The 20,365-nt window shown below is 46.1% G+C and overlaps 1 protein-coding gene and 1 non-coding gene across 5 annotated transcripts; one reads left to right on the forward strand and one right to left on the reverse strand.

The window, feature by feature from the left end:
- Positions 1–2,443: 2,443 nt before the first annotated feature.
- Positions 2,444–2,569, forward strand: LOC116276634 (small nucleolar RNA SNORA67). The gene has a single exon (XR_004186121.1). It is a non-coding gene; the product is annotated as a small nucleolar RNA SNORA67 (small nucleolar RNA).
- A 14,447-nt stretch (positions 2,570–17,016) lies between these two features.
- On the reverse strand, positions 17,017–19,901 carry UBC (ubiquitin C). 4 transcript variants are annotated; one of them, XM_072953453.1, is made up of 2 exons: positions 19,752–19,901; positions 17,017–18,918 (listed from the first exon to the last, which is right to left on the reverse strand). In XM_072953453.1, exon 2 carries the CDS (start codon positions 18,913–18,915, stop codon positions 17,086–17,088), a length of 1,830 nt encoding a protein of 609 aa, XP_072809554.1. In that variant the 5' UTR covers positions 18,916–18,918; positions 19,752–19,901; the 3' UTR covers positions 17,017–17,085. The 4 variants fall into 4 exon arrangements, with proteins under 4 accessions (XP_072809554.1, XP_031526063.2, XP_072809556.1 ...); XM_031670203.2 differs by lacking the exon at positions 19,752–19,901 and adding an exon at positions 19,549–19,725; XM_072953455.1 differs by lacking the exon at positions 19,752–19,901 and adding an exon at positions 19,117–19,205.
- Positions 19,902–20,365: the final 464 nt, after the last annotated feature.

Genomic DNA, 20,365 nt, shown 5'->3' on the forward strand with positions numbered 1-20,365 from the left:
GTAAATCTCCATTCTCTTCTGGTGTTTTGTGGGTGTTTCTATTTTTAAAGCTCTGCTCTATTTGGAATTAGTTTTCAGCTATGGAATAAGAAAGGAATCCAGTTATCTCAACCCCATTTATTTCCACTCTTTTCTCCGTAGAATAAAGCAGTCGTCTTCAACATGCCAGTTTCTTTATATACTTCAGTCTCTCACTGGATTTTTCTCTCTTACAATATTGTCAATCTGCCCAGTCCTTCTCCAGGGCCAACTGTATCCAGTAATCCATCTTTATAATTCACTGTAATATTTAAGAAAGCTAATTTCCCCTCATTATTCTCCATTTCCAGAAGTTTCCTGGCAATTATCATGTATTCTTTTATTTTTAATTTTCTAAATTATTTTTTCTGGGGGGAGGAGGTAATTAGGTTTATTTATTTTTTTGTACATGTTTTCTTTTTATTTATCTATTTATTCCTTATTGACGTATAGTCGGTTTAGAATGTTGTGTCAGTTTCTGGTGTACAGCATAGTGGTTCAGTCATACAAATGCATACATATATTCCTTTTCATATTCTTTTTCTTGATAGGTTACTACAAGATGTTGGATAAAGCTCCCTGTGCTGTGCAGTAGAAACTTGTTCTTTGTCTTATTTTTTTAATGTACTTCAGCACCATTTTCACAAATTCCTCCAAAGTCCCTGTTGGTTATTTCATTGGGAGTGCATCAATTTCTGGCTAAACTGAGGGAACTCTGACATCTTTCCAAAGCGGATTCTTTCTCTCTAAGAACGAAGGTCACCTTGCCACTCAGCCCAGCTTCCTCTAAACAGTTCATAGCAGAATTTTAACACTTAAGAACAATTTTTTTAATGGAGGTGCTGGAGATTGAACCCAGGACCTCGTGCATGCTAAGCACGCATTCGACCACAGAGCTAAATCCACCCCCAACACTTTTTATATTTGTAGCTCCACGTTTCTTGGGGAGTTGGCTGCTAAATATTTTATCATTAAGGTTGCTATTGCAAATTGGATCTTTTCTCCCGTTTAAAGCAAAGCTGTACACGTGTAGCCAAGTCCAAAGACTGGTTCAGCACATTTGGGCTGAAACTCCAAGAATTCTGCATTCTTAAGCCACCACCTACTGTGATCGATGCTCACTGAAAGCTGAGAATCATTTTCATTCAATGCTACGAATCTCAGCTTGGAGAAGCATCTTAGGACCGGGCAGCAGATTTGTTTTCTTGTTTTCTTCCTGTGCCACATTTCACATCCTTTGTAATTTCTGAAAACTGAGAACTGAAATTAGAGTTCTGCCCAGCACAGAACGAGCAAGAGGAACTGCGTTCTTACATAAGTGAAAGAAAACACAAACTCCCATAGAACAGCAACTCTGCTCAGAGCAAACGCTTTCTCCTTTAAGAAATCACCGTCCAAGGCAAGACTCAGCCTTCATCAACTGGGTGGAGGGAGGCCCCAGAGCGTGCGGGAAAGTGCCTTTTCCCAGCATGTGGCCCGTGTTCACACAGAATGGCGCTGGAAAGCAAGGTCTTTATAAATCACCCACTCCGACTGCCTTATGCTACAAACGGGGGGTTATGAGTTCCTGCAAGACCCGTTCCGGAGAGGCCAAGTTCATTTTGCAGAAATACAAACTCTGCACAATTTCTCCAGGCACCTTACATCACAACATCTCAAAGAAGACCTCTGGGAAGCTACGCAAGAGTCCTGTAACACAGGTTATCTCCGGGGAGGGCAGTCAGAGCAGAGGTAGACTTTTTTTTTCTTTTCCTTTTCCCCAAAAAACCCTTTCATGCTTGTGGTGGCTTTAAAACATGTCTGCAAATTTTTTGACATTTCCCCATGAAAAGATGGAGTCTGTTGCACATGAAAGGACACAGTGAACGCAGTGAAAAGGCAACCTACAGGGCGGGAGCAAATATTTGCCAGTCATCTGTCTGGTAAGGGGTTACTACCCAGAACATAAAAGAGATCTTACATCTCCACAACCAAGACCATCAAATAACCCGATTTAAAAATGGACAAAGGACATGAACAGAAATCTCTACAAAGATGATACACAAACAGCCAAAAAGCAAATGAAAAGATTCTCAGCATTACTGACCATCAGAGAAATGCAGATCAAAACTACAGTGAGGTATCTTTATACCTAGTAGGATGGCTACCATCCAAAACAAACAAACAAACAAACAAACAAACAAAAAGCCCCAAAATAACCAGTGTTGGCAAGGATGTGGAGAAACTGGAAGCTTTGGGCGCCGCTGGTGGGACTGTAAGATGGAACAGCCACTGTGGAAAACAGTACAGCGGTGCCTCAAAAAATTAAAATAGAACTGCCATATATTCTAGCCATCTCACTTCTGAGTATATGCCTAAAAGAATTCAAGGCAAGATCTCAAAGAGATATTTGCACATCCATGTTCACAGCAGCATGATTTATGACCGCCAAGCGGGTAGAACCCCAAGGGGCCAGCTGGCGCCCCTCGTCAGGAAATTAGCTACTTGGAATAAAATCTGGCATGTCTCAGGTTTCCAGGGGAGAAGGGGCTCCCTCTGGCTGCCTCCACGTGTGTTTAAGTCTCTCTGGATAGTCTTCTGTGTCCTCTTATTCACACGCTGAAGCTGGCCTTTGTCCGTGACCACAGGCCAGAGGCATTGAAGTGCAGTGGCCATCAGCATGCTGACAGAAGAAGATAAGAGGACCCTTCGAGACGCCAAGACCTTCTACAGCACCCCCATCGGGCAGTCGCCCCTCGGTGTGGCTGACCCCATCTGAAAGGGGCCCCTCTGCTACCCAGCCCCCGCCGGGAGCCACCCTGGAAGAGGGGTGCTGAGGGGCAGCAGGAGTGGGGAGGGAAGGGAGCCCAGGGATGGACATCTTGTCATTTTTTTTTCTTCGAATAAATGTCACATTTTGAGGCAAAAAAAAAGAGAACCAACCCAAGTGTCCACTGATGGATAGATAAACAAAATGTAATGCATACATACAGTGAAACATTATTTAGCCTTAAATTTAGGAAGGAAATCCTGTCACATGCGACGTTGTAGATGGACCTTGAGGATGTTATGCTAAGTGAAATAAGCCAGTCACACACAAAAAAAGCCAAATACTATAGGACTTCACCTTAGGTTCTCCAGGTCCCTAGAGGAGTCAAACTCACAGGGACAGAAAGGAGAGTGCTGGTGGCCAGAGGCTCGGCGGAGGCAGGTGGCGAGTTGTTACTTAATGACTTTTGGTTTTTGCAAGATGCAGAGGCAGCGGCCATCTGTCGTACAACAATGAGCATGTAGTTAACAGGACCGAACGTATACTTAGAAATGGTTAAAATGACACATTCTATGTTCTGTGTTTTTTAACCATACTGGGACAAAAAAAAATCATAAGTGAGAAGAAAAGTGTGGAAACGAATTCTGTTCACCTTGAACGTGGGTGAGCTGGGGTCAGAGCGGTCTCACTAGCACGCGGTCCACATTCAAGCAGATGCGGGAAGACAGAGCAGAGGACAAGCAGGCTCCTTCTTACAACGTGACCTTGAAGCCACACCTTCCAGCCGTGCTTGTTTCTAAGGTGGAGACTGTGATGGGGGCCCCTGGGGGCTGCTGGCTCTTGGAACCCAGCCGCCGCGCTGGGAGGGACCCCAGACCACATGAAGTTGCTCCATGTCGCGTTCTGGCAACAGCCCCCACGGAGGTCCCAGCCCAGACCAGCTCCCAGGACCAGACGAGTGACGGAGAAACCCTGACCCCAGGCACGTGGGAGAGCGCCCCGCCGAGCCCGCTCGCCCCGGAACCAGGGGACACCATCACAACAGATCGTCGCGGGGTTCCGCTGCTAAGTTTGGAATGGCTTATTAAACAGCGATAATCAAAGCAATGCTGTTGCGTTTTCTAAAGCACGTGTACGTATGAGGCATGCTTTTTCGTTGTTGTTTCTACCGGAGGTACTGGGGATTGAACCCAGCACCTCGGACACGCTAAGCATGTGCCCTACGGCTGAGCTCTACTCACCCCCAAGGTCTGCTTTTAATTTTAAAAAGATACTTAAAGCCTTATTGCTTCATTTCAAGTCTCAAGAATTGCATAAAAGCTAAAAAAAAAAAATTCTAGATGACAGTTTTTTGCCCGTGTATCTTAAGGAACTAATTTCAGAATTTTTTTCCTGATGGTGGAATATTTTAAACACTCATGAAAGGACAGAGAATACTTTACCCAGCACCTGGCTCTAATAAACCTTAATGTGCAGTGTTACATTTTACATATGTAATACTGTGCTTGTTTTTTTTTAAAATACTTTTGAAACATTTTTAATTGTGGTTTAAAACGACACGTAACATAACATGTACCGTCTTAATGACTTTCAAGTGCACAGTTTTGTGGCATGAATACATTCACACCACAGCACAACAAACGTCCAGAGCTTCTGTATCTTGCGAAGGTGAAACTCTATACGCATTAAGACACTAACCACCCCCTTCCTCGCAGCCCCTGGCCCCTAGCACTCCCCTCTCTGTTTCTGTTTGACGACTTTAGAGTCACATAAGTGGACTCAGACAATGTGTGTCTTTTCATGATGGGCTTACTTCTTTTTTAAAATCAAGGTGAAATAACACAGAAGTGAACAATTCAGCGGCATTTAGTACATTCACAGGGCTGTGCAACCACCACCTCTGTCTAGTTCCAAAACATTTTTATCACCCAAAATAAAACCCTGTAACCATTAAACACTCTCTGTCCATTCCACCCCCGGCCCCCAGTCCCTGGCAACCACCACATTTTCTGTGTCTACAGATTTGCCGATTCTGAACATCTCATGTAAATGGAACCATGGGATATGTGGCCTTTTGTGTGTCGGCTCATTTTTGAGAAAGGAGGTATGATCGACACGCTTGAAGACTCAAATAGGCCCCTACCTAATGTCATTCCTCTTATTCTGTCCTCAGAACTAATAAAGAATTTTTAGAAATGAAGAAGGATGTTTAGGGAAGAAAATAAGACAACATTGTAATGGATACATCTCCTCAAAGCTGAAAAAATCATTGTTATTAATTCTTTATTCAACAACTATTCACTGAGCACCCACTATTGCTAAGCCCTGTTCTAGACACAAGGGCACAACAGGAAAGGACAGATGGGATCCCCGCTTGTAAAGAACAGTGGACAGGCAGACTTCAAGCCACGATCACTAAATACCACCAAGTAAATAGAGGAAAGTGTTAAGTAATGAAATACAACAGGGGGTGGGGTCAGGAGTAACCAGATGGCTACATTCATTTGGGAGGCCAGGGAGAGCCTCTCTGACAATTAAACAAAAGCTGGAATAACAAAATGTGCCTGCCACTCAAAGACAGGGAAAAGCACTCCAGGCAGAGGGAACGGCATGTGCAAATGTCAGGAGGTTTGAACTAACTTAATAAAAAGAATAGCAAGGCAATAAGTAGGATGAGGAAACAAAATCAGGACCACGGAGAAGAGAGTGACGGGGGTGGGGGGAGGCCCAGTGGGCTCTATGGAAATGGCTCTAACGTAAGACCTGAAGCGGGTGGGAGATGAGGTTGAAAGGTCCAGCGGGGCCCGGATCTTATATGGCCCTGCACGCTGTGGCGATGGGGTTGAGTCCTGTTTGTTTCCACTGGGAAGAAGCCATTGGAGGGGTTTGAGCAGGGAAGGGGCGGGAATCAGGTGTATGGTTTTTTAAAAATTCCTGGCCGCTTTGCAGAGAGTGGAAGTGTTTGAAATATGAGCTGAAAGCATTTTAAGTTGAGAAGGTTTGCTCATCAAAATCAAAAATGAAGGTGGAGGCAATGTTCACAGCAGCACTATTTACAACAGCCAAGACGCGGAAGCAGCCTAAGTCTCCATCCTCAGATGACTGGGTAAAGAAGCTGTGATCTATTTATACAATGGAATACTACTCAGCCACAAAAAAGAATGAAATAATGCCATTTGCAGCAACATGGATGGACCTGGAGATGGTCATTCTAAGTGAAGTAAGCCAGAAAGAGAAAGAAAAATACCATATGATATCACTTATATGTGGAATCTAAGAAAAAAAAAAGAGAGAGACACACACACACAAATGAGCTTATTTATAAAACAGAGACTGACTTGCCTACATGGAAAACCAGCTTATGGTTACAGGGAGAGGAAGGGAGGGATCGGTGGGGAGTTCGGGATTTGTAGACACTAACTACCGTATGCAAAACAGGTAAACAGCAAGGTCCTACTGCAGAGCACAGGGAATATATTCAATACCTTGTAATGGCCTATAATGAAAAAGAATACATATATATATGTGTGTGTGTGTGTGTGTATGTGTATATCTCTGAATCGGTAGGCTATACACCAGAAAGTAACACAACATTGTAGATCAATTGTATCCCAATATTGACAAATTTTTCAAAAGAAGAAAATAAAGACTGTGCAACTGAAGAAAAAATGAAGGTGAAGGAAGCCTGGTGGTTCCTCAGCAAGTTAAACATAGAGTTACCGCATCACCCTGCAGCCCCACTCCTGGATGTATGCTCACGAGGAATGAAAATGGGCGTTCAAATGAATACTGACACATCCATGCTCACAACAACACTATTCACAAGAGCAAATATACACATAATATAAAATGCACCATTAGGGAAACAACTGAAATGTCCATCAACAAATGAACGGGGAAATAAACTGTGGTCCATCCATTCAATGGAATAGGGTTCAGGCCTAAAAAGGAATGAAGTTCTGTAGATGCTGTGACGTGGATGAACCTTGAAGACGTGATGCTGAGTGAAGTAAGTCAGACACAAAAGGCCACGTACTGTGTGATTCCATGCATGTGCGATGTCCAGAACAGACAAATGTGCAGAGACGGAAAGTGGACTGGCAGTTGCCAGGCGCTGAGAGGGAAGTGGGGGTTGGGGAGTGACCCATTAATGGGGACAAGGTTTCCATGTAGGGAGATGGACAGTGGTGACGGTTGCACAACACTGTGAATGTACTAAATGCCACTGAATGATACACTTTAAATGGTAGAAATGGTGACTTTCATGTAACACGATTTTTACCAAAATCATTAAAACAGAAGGCTACCACTCTAGTGGGGATGCCGATGTGGGAGGCTGAGCGTGGGTGGGGACAGGGCGTACACGGGAAATCTGTACCTTCCCCTCAATTTTGCTGCGAACCTGAAACTGCTCTAAAAAATAAAGTTCATTTAAGAAAAAAAAAAAGGAGGGGAAGGGTATCGCTCAAGAATGCATGCTTAGCATGCACAAGGTCCCTGGGTTCAATCCCCAGTACCTCCTCTAAAAATAAATAAGTAAGTAAACCTAATGACTCCTCCCTAAAAAAAAGAAAAAAAAGGAATAGAGGAGGAAACAGTGATGAAGGAGGGACCAGGGAGAAGGGAAGGAAGGGAAAGAAAGCCCTCGTTGCTCACACCTGTCCTGTGGTGCTAAGCCGCCTCACCACGCCCCCTTGTGGCGGCTGAAGTTTGGGGGTGGCCTTGCAGAGAACTGGGGTGCCCCATTCTGTCCCGTGTAAAGCTAGCAGATACAGCTTCTGATATGGACTCTCCACTGAGGTTGTAAAACTTCCCCAGGACCTTCTTTCATCCCCAGTGCTCTATCATCTGCTTGAGCATCTGGGAGAAGCCTAGACGCTGAGCTGATCACGGACAGTTCATCTTCCAGGCAACACTCAAAACTGTTCCCAAATGGGAGCCTCCATGACTCTTTTCTGTTTGTCCACCTATTTCCTAAACAGTTTTCCATGTCCTACCATCATGTGTGTGTGTATATATATATACACACACATATATACACACATATATATGTGTATATATATATATATTTTTTTTTACCATTTTAACCATCTTCCAAGTGTACAGTTCAGTGGCGTTAAGTACACTCACAGTGTTGTGCCACCATCCCCACCATCCTTCCCTAGAATGTTTTCATCTTCCCAACTGAAACTCTGTGCCACTTAAGCAGAAACTCCCCATTCCCCCTCCGCCAGCCCCTGGCAACCCCCATTCTACTTTCTGTCTCTATGAATTTGATTGCTCTAAGGACCTCACATAACTGGCATCGTATGACTGGCTAATCTCATTTTGCGTCAAGTCTTTGAGATACACCCATGTTGCAGCATGTGTCAAAATTCCCCTCCTTTCTACAGCCGGATAGTATCCTGATGTATAGATGGGCCATATGTTGCTTTCCCATTCGTCTGTGGACAGACGTCTGGATTGTTTCCACATTTTGGCTATTGGAATAGTGCTGCTACAAACATGCGTGTACCATAACTATTTTTAAATGTTATACAGTTTAAAAGTCAACAGTCCTGTGCATCTGCTGCTGCAGAAATCTTGGATTCTAAGAGTAAATCAGTCGATCTCTCATGAGGATAAGGACCAGGGGACAGCCCTTTACCTGTTCAGTCAGAAGGACAAGCTGTATCTGATAACAGAGTCTCCTGTGAAAAACATCATATGTTTCTTATATAAACTCTTTCATTACTGTAATTAGATCTACACAAACCAAAGTTGTCTTTTCACCATCTGTGTATATAATTTTTTTTTAAGTGGCACCCAGGTCCTTTAATGGTTTGTCGCGGCTTTGGGCATTCCGTATCCAATTCTGCCTTTCCCTCTGCCTCCGCCGTGGCTAATAATTAGCAGCCACAGTTCAACCCCAGCGAAGGGTGAGGTAACCAGGATAAACAGTAGACGCTGTCCTGGGGGACAAAGTCCCCAACCACAATACAAAGGACTTGGAGAAATGTTTTTCTTCTTGAAAATGATGTTGTCAGTGGAGTCATGAAAGAGGTCCCAACTGTGTTATGGGAAAGTGAAAATAATGTTTAAATTAAAGCTATTCTAAGAGACCATTATTCACCCAGCAGACAAGCCAAGATCAAAGTGTGAGGAGCCCCTGTGCTGGCCAGGGTGTGGGGTAATAGGAGTTGTTGACTATTGTTGGCCGAGTGTAAATTTGTATAACCTCTTTGGAGGGGGACTTGGCAAAGTCTGTCCAAATTTAAAATGCATGTGCCCTTTGAACCGGCAAGTTCCCTTGAGAATCGAGCGTATCTATCGGATATGCATGCACACACGGGCAAAGATCTATGCATAAGAAGAGCCTGTGTTGCACTGATTGTCACAGCAAAATACTGGAAGCAATGGGACTACCCCCCAGCAGGGGATTGCTTAACCACATCTGGCTCATCCCACCAGCACCGTCCAACCAAACTTTCTTCGATGATAGAAATGGTCTGTGTCTGCCTTGTCCGGGGTATTAGCCCCAGTCAGATCTTTCTACTTCACACTTGACATGTGGCTGGTGCAACTGATGAACACGTTTTATTTAATTTTAATTAATCTAAATTTAAATACCTTCTTGGAGTTGAACCTGTGACAACTCGGCCTTGTCTTTCCTTTTTTCTATACCAATGACTTATCCCTGAGACTCCTGAACGTGCGATCCAGCAGACCACTCCTGAGGCCCTGGGTCTGCTGGAAGCACTTCACCACTCAGCCCAGCAAGGAGGTAAAGTGCTGCTTCTTGGAACTGGTGCCTGATTCAGATGTTTTGGGTCCTAAGTGCCGAGAGCTGTGGTCAGAGCGGTAAAACAGAAAAAGCCCCAGTCCTCATGGTGCATTAGCGGGGATCTGAGGGCACAGCAGTTAAGAGCATGGAGCTGGGCAATGCCACTCCTGGGTGTATATCCGAAAAAAACAGAAACACTGATTCGAAAAGATACACGCACCTAGCGTTCACAGCAGCCTTCCTTACAATTGCCAAGATGAGGAAGCAAGCTCAGTGCCCACTGACAGACGTATGGATAAAGAAGATGTGGTGTGAACAGCGGAATGAAAAAGAATAAAAATTTGCCATTTGCAGCAACATGAAAGGACTTGGCATTGTGCTAAGTGAAATAAGTCAGACAGAGAAAAGACAAATACTGTACGATACCACTTCCATGTGGAATCTAGAAAATATAACAAGCTAGTGAATATAACAAAAAAGAAGCAGGTTCACAGAACAAGCAGGTGGTGACCAGTGGGGGAGGGAGGGGCAGCATGGGGGCGGGGGAGCGGGAGGTACAAACTGCTGGGTGTAAGATAGACTCAAGGATGTATTGTACAAAACAGGGAATATAGGCAATATTTTGTAATAACTCTAAATGGAAAGTAACTTTTTAAAAACTGTTAAGGGGGGAGGGTATAGCTTGGTGGTAGAGCACATGCTTAACATGCATGAGGTCCTAGGTTCAATCCCCAGTACCACCTCTAAAATAAATAAATAAGTAAAACTGATTACCTCCCCCACCAAATAAAAATAAAACCTGTATAACAAAATACAAAAAAAAATCAATACAAATATATAACATGAAAAAAAACCAAACAGCATGGAGCTGGAGCCAGACTGCCCGGTGACCTCACTGTATCTCTCTGTGCCTCAGTTTCCACATTCTTAAAATCTGAACGCTCACCGTGCCTTGGTTGCAGAGTTGTTAAGAAGTTCCCGATTAAAGTGAGCCCTGTGTGTTGTGAGGCCTGAGCGCATGCTGCTTAGCAGCATCCTCATGGGTGGGGGAGCGGACAGCAGGCACATACCCGACCAGTGCGAAAACCCCAGCTGCTGAGAAGTGCCCGGAAAGACCTAGGATGAGGGTGGGTCACAGGTTGAGAGCGCCACTCACTGGGGGCTTGTGCGCTGGTTTAAAAGGGTGGTCATGGAAGGAAGGGTTAAGTTGGGACCTGAAAGAGGCATGGCCACCTAACCACGCTTTCTCAGTCATGCGCCCGAGGTACACTGGTGGGGAGTTTGGTGCCCCGTCTGTCCTGACCCCTGAGGTCAGCTCCCTGGGTCTGTCCCCTGGGTCTGACATCACCAAGGCAACCAGGGACTGGAAGGGTCTGAGGATGACAGTGAAGTTGACCATTCAGAACAAACAGGCTCAGAACGAGGCGGTACTTTCTGCCTCTGCTCTGCTCATCAAGGTACTGTGGAGAGGCAGAACGCACGGTGGGAGTGTCCCTCTGATGGGACTGCCACCACTGCCCGATAGGTGCAGCACCAGCCTTTAGTCAGAGAGTCCTCTAGAACTGTTAAGAGACCCTGGGGACGGTCCGGTCCGTGAGCTGCAGTGTTGATGGCCACACCATCATGACATCAGAGATGACATCAACAGTGGTCACTACGGCATTCCCAGCTAGTTAAGAACTAGAAGGGAAAATGTTTCAATAAAGGCTCATTTAAGTAAATAAATAAAGGATCATTTGACAACCAAACAGGGAAAAAAAGAGACAGAGAGAGAAATGAAGGCGATATAATAACCAATGCAAAACATGAACCTTTACTGGATCCTGGCTCAAAAAATAAATCAGCTGCACTGACATTCTTGGGATGATTCAAGAATCTGAATGTAGACTAGATTGTAGATAATACTGTGATTTTTTTTATTAGATGATAATAGTATGATTACATAAGGGAATGCCTCTCTTGGGAGGGACAAGTGGGGAAAAAACAGTATTTAGGGATATAAATACGATTGCAATTTACTTTCAAACAATTCAGCTAGATAGATAAAGTCAATACGGCTAAATCTAACTATTGAATCCAGGGGAAGGTTTTCTTAAACTATCGTGTTATTCTTCCAACCTTTCGGTAGGTTTGGAAATTTTTATCATAAAATGTCCGAAGGGAAGGTTGCAAGCAGTGCTGTGCGATGTGCCTCCCCCGATGGAAATAGCTTTTCTCTGGGTCTTGGTTGGGAAATGGATGGACTGGCCGGTGCCCCCGCTTTGCTGGCACCTGCGGAGCCGCGGTGAGCGCGCCAGGCCCAGGGCACGGCCTATCCTGCGCCACAGGGCCAAGAAGGGAGGCCCGGGGGGGGGGGGGGAGTCGCCCGTGGAGCATACAGCTGTGGCTGCTCCACTTTGCAGTTTCCTTTTATTACCTCTACGTCTGACTTTAAAAAAAAAATTTATAGCCCTGACTGCACTGAGGAAAGAGCTGGGTTTCTGGGACAGCACAGGGAAGTCAAACAGCAGCCCAGAGAATCCGTGAACAGCGCGGCAAGAAGTCCCTGGCAGACCGCCCCAGGGCAGTAGGCCGACTATTTGCACAGGTTCGTGGAAAGAGTAGGGGTCCCTCAGAAACCCCCAGAAATACCAGAGAAGGGGAACTGGGGGAAAGTGGCCTTCCTAGCGGCAACCACGCCCGGTGCAGGAAAGGCTGTCGCCATGTGGGCTGTCAAAGAAACAAGTATGCGCTGATCTTTGTTTCCTGGCAAAACTTGTGTTCTATCCACCAGAGGGAAGAGGGTATTAAGAACTGAAAAACAAACAGATCCTACAGTTTCAACAGCAACAGAATGAACGAGCAGGTCACCCAGTACTGACCAAAGACGGCCAGTCTGTCGCGGAGGCCTCTGGGAAAGGTTTCCTTGCTCCTGGTAAGAGCCACAGGAAAGAGATGTCACCTCATCTTCCTCTGGGCATCGTCGGGTCTGCAGTGAGGTGTCTGGAACGGCTCAGCCAACTTGCTGAGGAAACCTCAGGACACTTGAGGGAAAAAAGACCACAGAGAGGAGGCCAGAGCCCCAGTTCTGAGCGTCTGGTTATAAAGATAATGTATTCCTCCACGGTTTAGGCCAATTGGTTGAGCTTTCTGTTACGGGGAGCATCCTGAGACAGCAGGAGTTCAATAATGCTTTGATTAAACGGATGCCTACGTTTGCCAAAAATAAGATCGCAAATAGAAACTGGTTAACTTATTATTATTATTTTTTAATATATTTGAACTCACTCTTCCTTGTCTGGTTAGAGACCACTTCCCCCATTCAATGATAGCAACACTTTGAAACAGTGGCTCCCAAACCTGGCTGAACTTTAGAATTCACTAGAATTTTCTTTTTTTTTCGGTAGTGATGCCTGGGCCCGCTTCCGACCAAGCACAGAGTATGTATTGTGCGTCCTCCAGCCCCGTCTCCCCACGAGCTCGCTTGCACTTTAGCTCTGCTTGTCTCCCTTCTGGTCCTCAAATCTTCCAAACGCTTTGCCAGCAACAGGGCTTCCGCACTATTTTCTGCCTCTTCTCCTCTTCCGAGTCTCACTTAAACAGTCTCTTCCCAGAAAGCCTCTCCTAACTGTTTCATCACAAGTAGGATCCCATACCTCTCCTGTTCAATCTGATCGCCTCTGCTGCCATGGGTAATTGTTGTTTGTTATCAAATGAAGGAACGGAGCTATCATTTGAATAGAGAGCTCTCATATAAAAATTAGAAAGAGCTATGAAATTTCAGGAAAGACAGATAATTTCCAGTTGGGGCCGCCAAGGAAGGCTTTGCGAGATCTCGGAGTTAGGTCTTGACATTGGCTGGGATTTGATTTGTTTCAGGTGGAAGAGGAAGCAGCTGGAATCAAGGAAGGAGGCAGAAAATGGCAGGGAGCATATGGGAAAAAAGAAAGTGGCCAACAGATAAAAGAGAAGCAGGGAGAAGAGCATTCTAAAAGGTCAGAGCTGATAAGATAATGTAAGAAATAGAGAGTCTGCGTTCAACAATAGCTACATTAGATGCTCTGAAGCCATTCCAGCTGGGACGCAGAAGGAGGTGGCTTCAGAACTCTCAGGAAAAGGATAAAGTAAAAGGCATCTTGGGGAACCGTAAATAACTTTCACTGTTGAGTAAACATCCCTCGGTAAGAAATAAAGGTAAAAGCACGAATTGCCTGGTAAACCACAGCCGCTTGGGAGCGCTGCAGGCTTCATGACTAAGCCGGCCTGTCCGAGTAGCTCCCTCTTCTGGCAGAGATAAGCACTGCACACTAGTGCTGACATCCTCGAATTAAAAGGCACTTGCCAATCTCTAAACATACCTCTATGAGGACACTATAACTTGACGAAGATTTTGTTGTTTTCAGATAAAACATAAAGTTACTTTATAGTTTAACTAAATATGAGCCACACACTTTTCTTCTGGTTTATTCAAGATTCACAGTCACATCTATATAAGTGAATCCTTACATAGTATTAACTCATATGTGAAAGCAAATTTTGGGGTGCTTTAAGATTTACCAATTGGTCAATGAAACTGAACAAGTATAGCATCTCTGTTCTTTACCTAGACTCAGAACCCCTTGTTGGTAGAAACGCTTCTGACTCATCACTGTATCACTATTGTTCCTGACATGCTTGTATGCTGGATGGAGGGTGCTGTAAATGTCCACTAGGGATTGCGTTGCTCTGATGGTTTTCTTTATTCTTGAGAAAATTACATAAAAGGTATTCTTTCTTTATACAAAAGGAAAGGATATTACAACTCTTGTCAAACCTATAAAACACATAAAGTGAAAAAGCATGGTAAAGGACAGACTGCAAACCAGCATGCTACCTTTTGTATAAAGGGGAATTAATAATTAATAGTTGCTTGTATATGCATAGAAGAACTCTGAAAATGTTCTAGGGGATGTGGAGAAGCAGATGGATGGGAGACAAAAAGGAAGGCTTTTCATTATACACTGTTTTTATATGTCTGAAACACATGAATTAGCTACTCAAAAAATTTGATACGAAAATATCATGAGACAATAATAAATACAGTAATCATTATTATAAAAACATTTTAAGGCTGATAACTTTTAATTATCCCCAAGTGCCTTATTAAATAGAAATTTTGTATTTTCATACTTTCAAAATATTAGTATATGAAAGATATGTCTATAACGATGTGCTTTACAGCATTGTTAACAGCAAAACCCTAGAAACAAATATTGGTGGACAGGTTAAATAAGTCATAGAGCACCTATACAATGGAATGTTAGCTAGAGTATGAAAAAGGATGATGGAGATCTTGATATGCTGGTATGGAAAGATGTCCCTAATTACCTAGTTTAAAAAAAAAAAGCTGAAAAGACTATGTTGTCAATTGTCCTATTTGTGTGTGTGTGTATATATATACATACACACACAAATGTACACATATATATTTACTACATAGGAGGGAAATCCAAAATACCAAACTTTAAAATCACTAGGAAGGGGGAGGGTATAGTTCAAGCAGCAGAGTGCATGCTTAGCATGCATGAGGTCCTGGGTCCCGAATACCTCCTCTAAAAAATAAACCTAATTACCTCCCCCAGCCAGGGTGGGGGGAAATCACTGGGAAGGACATATGGTTAATTAGTTGGGAATTTAGTGGACTATCTGACTTTACAAAACACAATGTATGTATACACTGTAATTAGAAACAGTAAGAGGCAAAAATATTTTTTTTTCCTGGTACTAAGCTTGTAAGGAGCTTTCACTTTCTACGTCCTTTATTTTAATATGTTTGTACTCATCTATAAATTTTCAAAACTTTTCTAGTACTTACACCTGTAATTAGCATTCCTTTCATTAAACTTGACAGGAAGGAGCCAAGTATTTTTCTGAGTTCTCCATTGAGCATGCGCACCGCCACAACACCCACACAGCTTTATCAGACTGACGCTCTAAGGCTCCAATGCCAAGATTCTTCTGACTGTGCAGCAGACACAGGCCGTGTCTTAGGGCATGCTGGGCTGTAGCAATGAGATGAGCTGGACTCATGTTCTCAAGTGTTATTTAGCCACTGAACCTCTCACATTTGAAGACTTTAAATTATTACCACTGACCTAGGAACCTTGCAAAGCCTGTCCAGCATAGTGGCCATTCTTCTCCCTTTTTAAAAATCTTTTCCTTTTATTTTTAATAAAGGTACTAGAGATTGAACCTGGGACCTCACGCACACTAAGCGTGAGCTCTGCCACTGAGCTACACCCATCACCTCAGAGTGGTCATTTTCAATATGCTATTGAGGTTTTCCCCCTATGCTGTGACCACTCATTTTTAATGAGCACCAAACTTACTTAAAAACTACTCACATAGTGACTGGACTGGACGTGGTTAGTTGCTGGTGTAGTTCTAGCGATTCTTGTAACGTTGCTCCTTGATCAATGTTGATTCGCGTGGGTGAGTCCTGGAAATCCACGTACTCGTGTCAACAAAGTTAGAAACCACCATAACTAATGGACTTGCCTAAGATTTATGGGTTTCTCAAATGGCATTTTCTAGTTTTGATTCCTAAAGCTAGGACTTAAAACTGTTGACTTTAGCTATTTTAGAACTGTTAGTAACACACAATTTCCTCTACATACAAGTTGTATATGGATACCCTAAAGTAGGAGGGTGAGGGTCGAAGTCAGAGGGAGTGAGGTTCTTGTCAGAAAACCACCCCTCATTTCATCTTTCCATGGGCCTCTGATTTCAGGGGTGCCTACCAACCAGTGCTAAGTCCGTGTATTAAACCAGCTTCCCCACAACTTCTACCTTTGCCTCTAGTTATGACTACGATACTTAACGATAGCACCTGATTGGGTAAATGTCACTACTGTAAAAGACAAAAAGCTTCACCCACTAATTGTACAAACCCATCTGTAAGCACATGAAATTAAGGAATCCTGACATTTCAGCAACAATCATGACAATTGCTTGAATTCTCTAAGCAAGAACTAAATTTGTAAACTTTATAGCATGCCTAATACGGAGGCACTTAATAAAAATTAGTCACCCTTTTTAAAAAAGAATCTGATCAAGTGACAACTTTCATTTGAATGACAAAATTCAGCTCAACGTGAATTTAAACAAGAGCTATATATACTGAAGCTGTCTTCAGCAGGTTCCCTTACAACCACTCCCACCCGCTAATACTTCCTCCCTGCTGGCATTCCAGAAACTTTCCCACTCCCGATACCAAATCCAAACTCGGTATTTTTAAAGTCAATGGTTTAAAAGTATATCTACATATGTGTATGTGGAGAAACCTAATGGCAACCTCCAAATTTATCTAGTTTTCATACTCATACATACAGTTCTATATTAATGCCACCTTTTATTGGTATTTCTTACCTCCTAGTTGATCTGGTAGATCAAAGACCTGACTCCTCACATCCCACCCTAATTGGGAACAACCTTCCTTAAACAGTTATTAAATAAATAAATCACAATATTTGGGAATGCAACAACTTTATTGAAAGAAAAGTGCAATGAAATTTGCCAAAAGCTTAAACGGGAGAACTTAGACACCTCCCCTTAAGCGCAGGACCAAGTGCAGAGTGGATTCCTTCTGGATGTTGTAGTCAGACAGGGTGCGCCCATCTTCCAGCTGTTTCCCGGCAAAGATCAACCTCTGCTGGTCTGGGGGGATGCCCTCCTTGTCTTGGATCTTCGCCTTGACGTTCTCGATGGTGTCACTGGGCTCCACCTCCAAGGTGATGGTCTTACCAGTCAAGGTCTTCACGAAGATCTGCATGCCCCCTCTGAGACGCAGGACCAGGTGCAGCGTGGACTCCTTCTGGATGTTGTAATCAGACAGGGTGCGCCCATCTTCCAGCTGTTTCCCGGCAAAGATCAACCTCTGCTGGTCTGGGGGGATGCCCTCCTTGTCTTGGATCTTCGCCTTGACGTTCTCGATGGTGTCACTGGGCTCCACCTCCAGGGTGATGGTCTTACCAGTCAAGGTCTTCACGAAGATCTGCATGCCCCCTCTGAGACGCAGGACCAGGTGCAGCGTGGACTCCTTCTGGATGTTGTAATCAGACAGGGTGCGCCCATCTTCCAGCTGTTTCCCGGCAAAGATCAGCCTCTGCTGGTCTGGGGGGATGCCCTCCTTGTCTTGGATCTTCGCCTTGACGTTCTCGATGGTGTCACTGGGCTCCACCTCCAGGGTGATGGTCTTACCAGTCAAGGTCTTCACGAAGATCTGCATGCCCCCTCTGAGACGCAGGACCAGGTGCAGCGTGGACTCCTTCTGGATGTTGTAATCAGACAGGGTGCGCCCATCTTCCAGCTGTTTCCCGGCAAAGATCAGCCTCTGCTGGTCTGGGGGGATGCCCTCCTTGTCTTGGATCTTCGCCTTGACGTTCTCGATGGTGTCACTGGGCTCCACCTCCAGGGTGATGGTCTTACCCGTCAAGGTCTTCACGAAGATCTGCATGCCCCCTCTGAGACGCAGGACCAGGTGCAGCGTGGACTCCTTCTGGATGTTGTAATCAGACAGGGTGCGCCCATCTTCCAGCTGTTTCCCGGCAAAGATCAGCCTCTGCTGGTCTGGGGGGATGCCCTCCTTGTCTTGGATCTTCGCCTTGACGTTCTCGATGGTGTCACTGGGCTCCACCTCCAGGGTGATGGTCTTACCCGTCAAGGTCTTCACGAAGATCTGCATGCCCCCTCTGAGACGCAGGACCAGGTGCAGCGTGGACTCCTTCTGGATGTTGTAATCAGACAGGGTGCGCCCATCTTCCAGTTGTTTCCCGGCAAAGATCAACCTCTGCTGGTCTGGGGGGATGCCCTCCTTGTCTTGGATCTTCGCCTTGACGTTCTCGATGGTGTCACTGGGCTCCACCTCCAGGGTGATGGTCTTACCCGTCAAGGTCTTCACGAAGATCTGCATGCCCCCTCTGAGACGCAGGACCAGGTGCAGCGTGGACTCCTTCTGGATGTTGTAATCAGACAGGGTGCGCCCATCTTCCAGCTGTTTCCCGGCAAAGATCAACCTCTGCTGGTCTGGGGGGATGCCCTCCTTGTCTTGGATCTTCGCCTTGACGTTCTCGATGGTGTCACTGGGCTCCACCTCCAGGGTGATGGTCTTACCAGTCAAGGTCTTCACGAAGATCTGCATGCCCCCTCTGAGACGCAGGACCAGGTGCAGGGTGGACTCCTTCTGGATGTTGTAGTCAGACAGGGTGCGCCCATCTTCCAGCTGTTTCCCAGCAAAGATCAACCTCTGCTGGTCTGGGGGGATGCCCTCTTTTTCTTGGATCTTCCCCTTGACATTTTCGATGGTGTCACTGGGTTCCACCTCCAGGGTGATGGTCTTACCCGTCAAGGTCTTCACGAAGATCTGCATTGTCTGTTAGAACAAAAAGACAACACACAAAAAAACCCCAGAGTTCAGCAGGTAACTCAGACTAATACACTGTAAGTGCTAAAAACTGAGGTATCACTTTGTACTAGCCAAGGAACTAACTTGCCTAAAAACCTGACAGGTTTGACAAATAAGCTCAAAACCAAGCAAAGTTTCAAACACTTGAGAGAAAAGCACGGAAACCTGAGCCAAGTAAATTCGCGGGTCTCACTTATCCTCCCCCCTCACTGGATGTCTTTCGCCTGTCAACACAGCAGCGTCTACCCTGGCCCAAACCCTGTGTCCCGCGACTATGAAAAAAATCTCCCTACACACACAGCGGCAGGTGGCCCCACCCTCGATTATGCGCCCACAGAAGGGGGTGACGTCTCGTAACCGCTACGGGGAGCGGGTCCCTCCCCCCAGAGCGGATGCCGCACGCCTCAGTGGCACTGGCAGTTAATGTCCCTTCACCGGGACAGGAAGCCGAGTTCTCGCGCCAGTCAACTGGCGAAACATTAGACTCCCCCACACACTGCCCAACACCGTCCAACAAAAGGCTGAGCCCCGCCGCCGCTGAGGCCTTCCGGGCCTCCCGCGTGTCCTCCCCTCGCCCCGCTACAGTCGCTCTCCCACCTCAGAGCCCGCTTCATCGTCCGGCTTCTGCCACGGAGAAACTAGGGACGGCCGCCATTTTGCTGCGTTCCTCCCCCTCAGGGCCGCCCTGCTTGAGGCGCCCCGGCGACTCAAAGCCTCGGCTGCCCCTCCGCCCGCGGCGGGGAAGTCGACCGCCCGTGCCCCTCGCAAGACCCACCCAGCCAGCCCAGACCCCTCCTCACCAAGCGGCGGTGGACGCAGCGAAGACAGAAGAAACGCAGCTAAACTCCCGGACCCGACGGACCTGCCTGCGCCACACCCGGCGCTTCCTTATATAGTCATCGGTAATGCAGCTCCGGTAGATCCCTCCGCAGAAACGCCGAGAAGGGACTACTTTTCGCAGCACTTCCTGCCCTCTGAAGAGAAAAGCGGTCCCCCAGAATCATCTAATCCGACTCACAAAATGCTCTCCTGTGAAGACTGGGCTTTGGGGCTGCATCTGGTGGGCTCCGGGTGGCCGACCTGAGCGGCTGCGCGGAGGGATCAGCGCGCTCGTTGAGCGCTGCGTCCGCTGACGTGGCCTGCGCTGGACTTGCGGGAGGGGGCGGGGTGGCGCGGGAGGTGGGAACACCCGGCGCGGAGTCCACGGGCGTCCGGAGCGGGCTGTCTCCGCAGCCCGGCCCCCACGCCCCCTCCCCGCAGCCCCGACGGGCCCAGGCGTTCGCGGTCCCGCCCTGGGCGGGCTGGGGTCAGGCCGAGCGCCTGACGCAGGCCGGCGCTCCCCTCGCGCGCACCCCGCCCCGCTCCTCTCCCCCCACCCGCGAAACCGAGGGGGTCTTAATTCTGGGTCTCTTTT

The sequence above is a fragment of the Vicugna pacos genome, chromosome 32, assembly GCF_048564905.1.
Source record: "Vicugna pacos chromosome 32, VicPac4, whole genome shotgun sequence".
NCBI lineage: Eukaryota > Metazoa > Chordata > Mammalia > Artiodactyla > Camelidae > Vicugna > Vicugna pacos.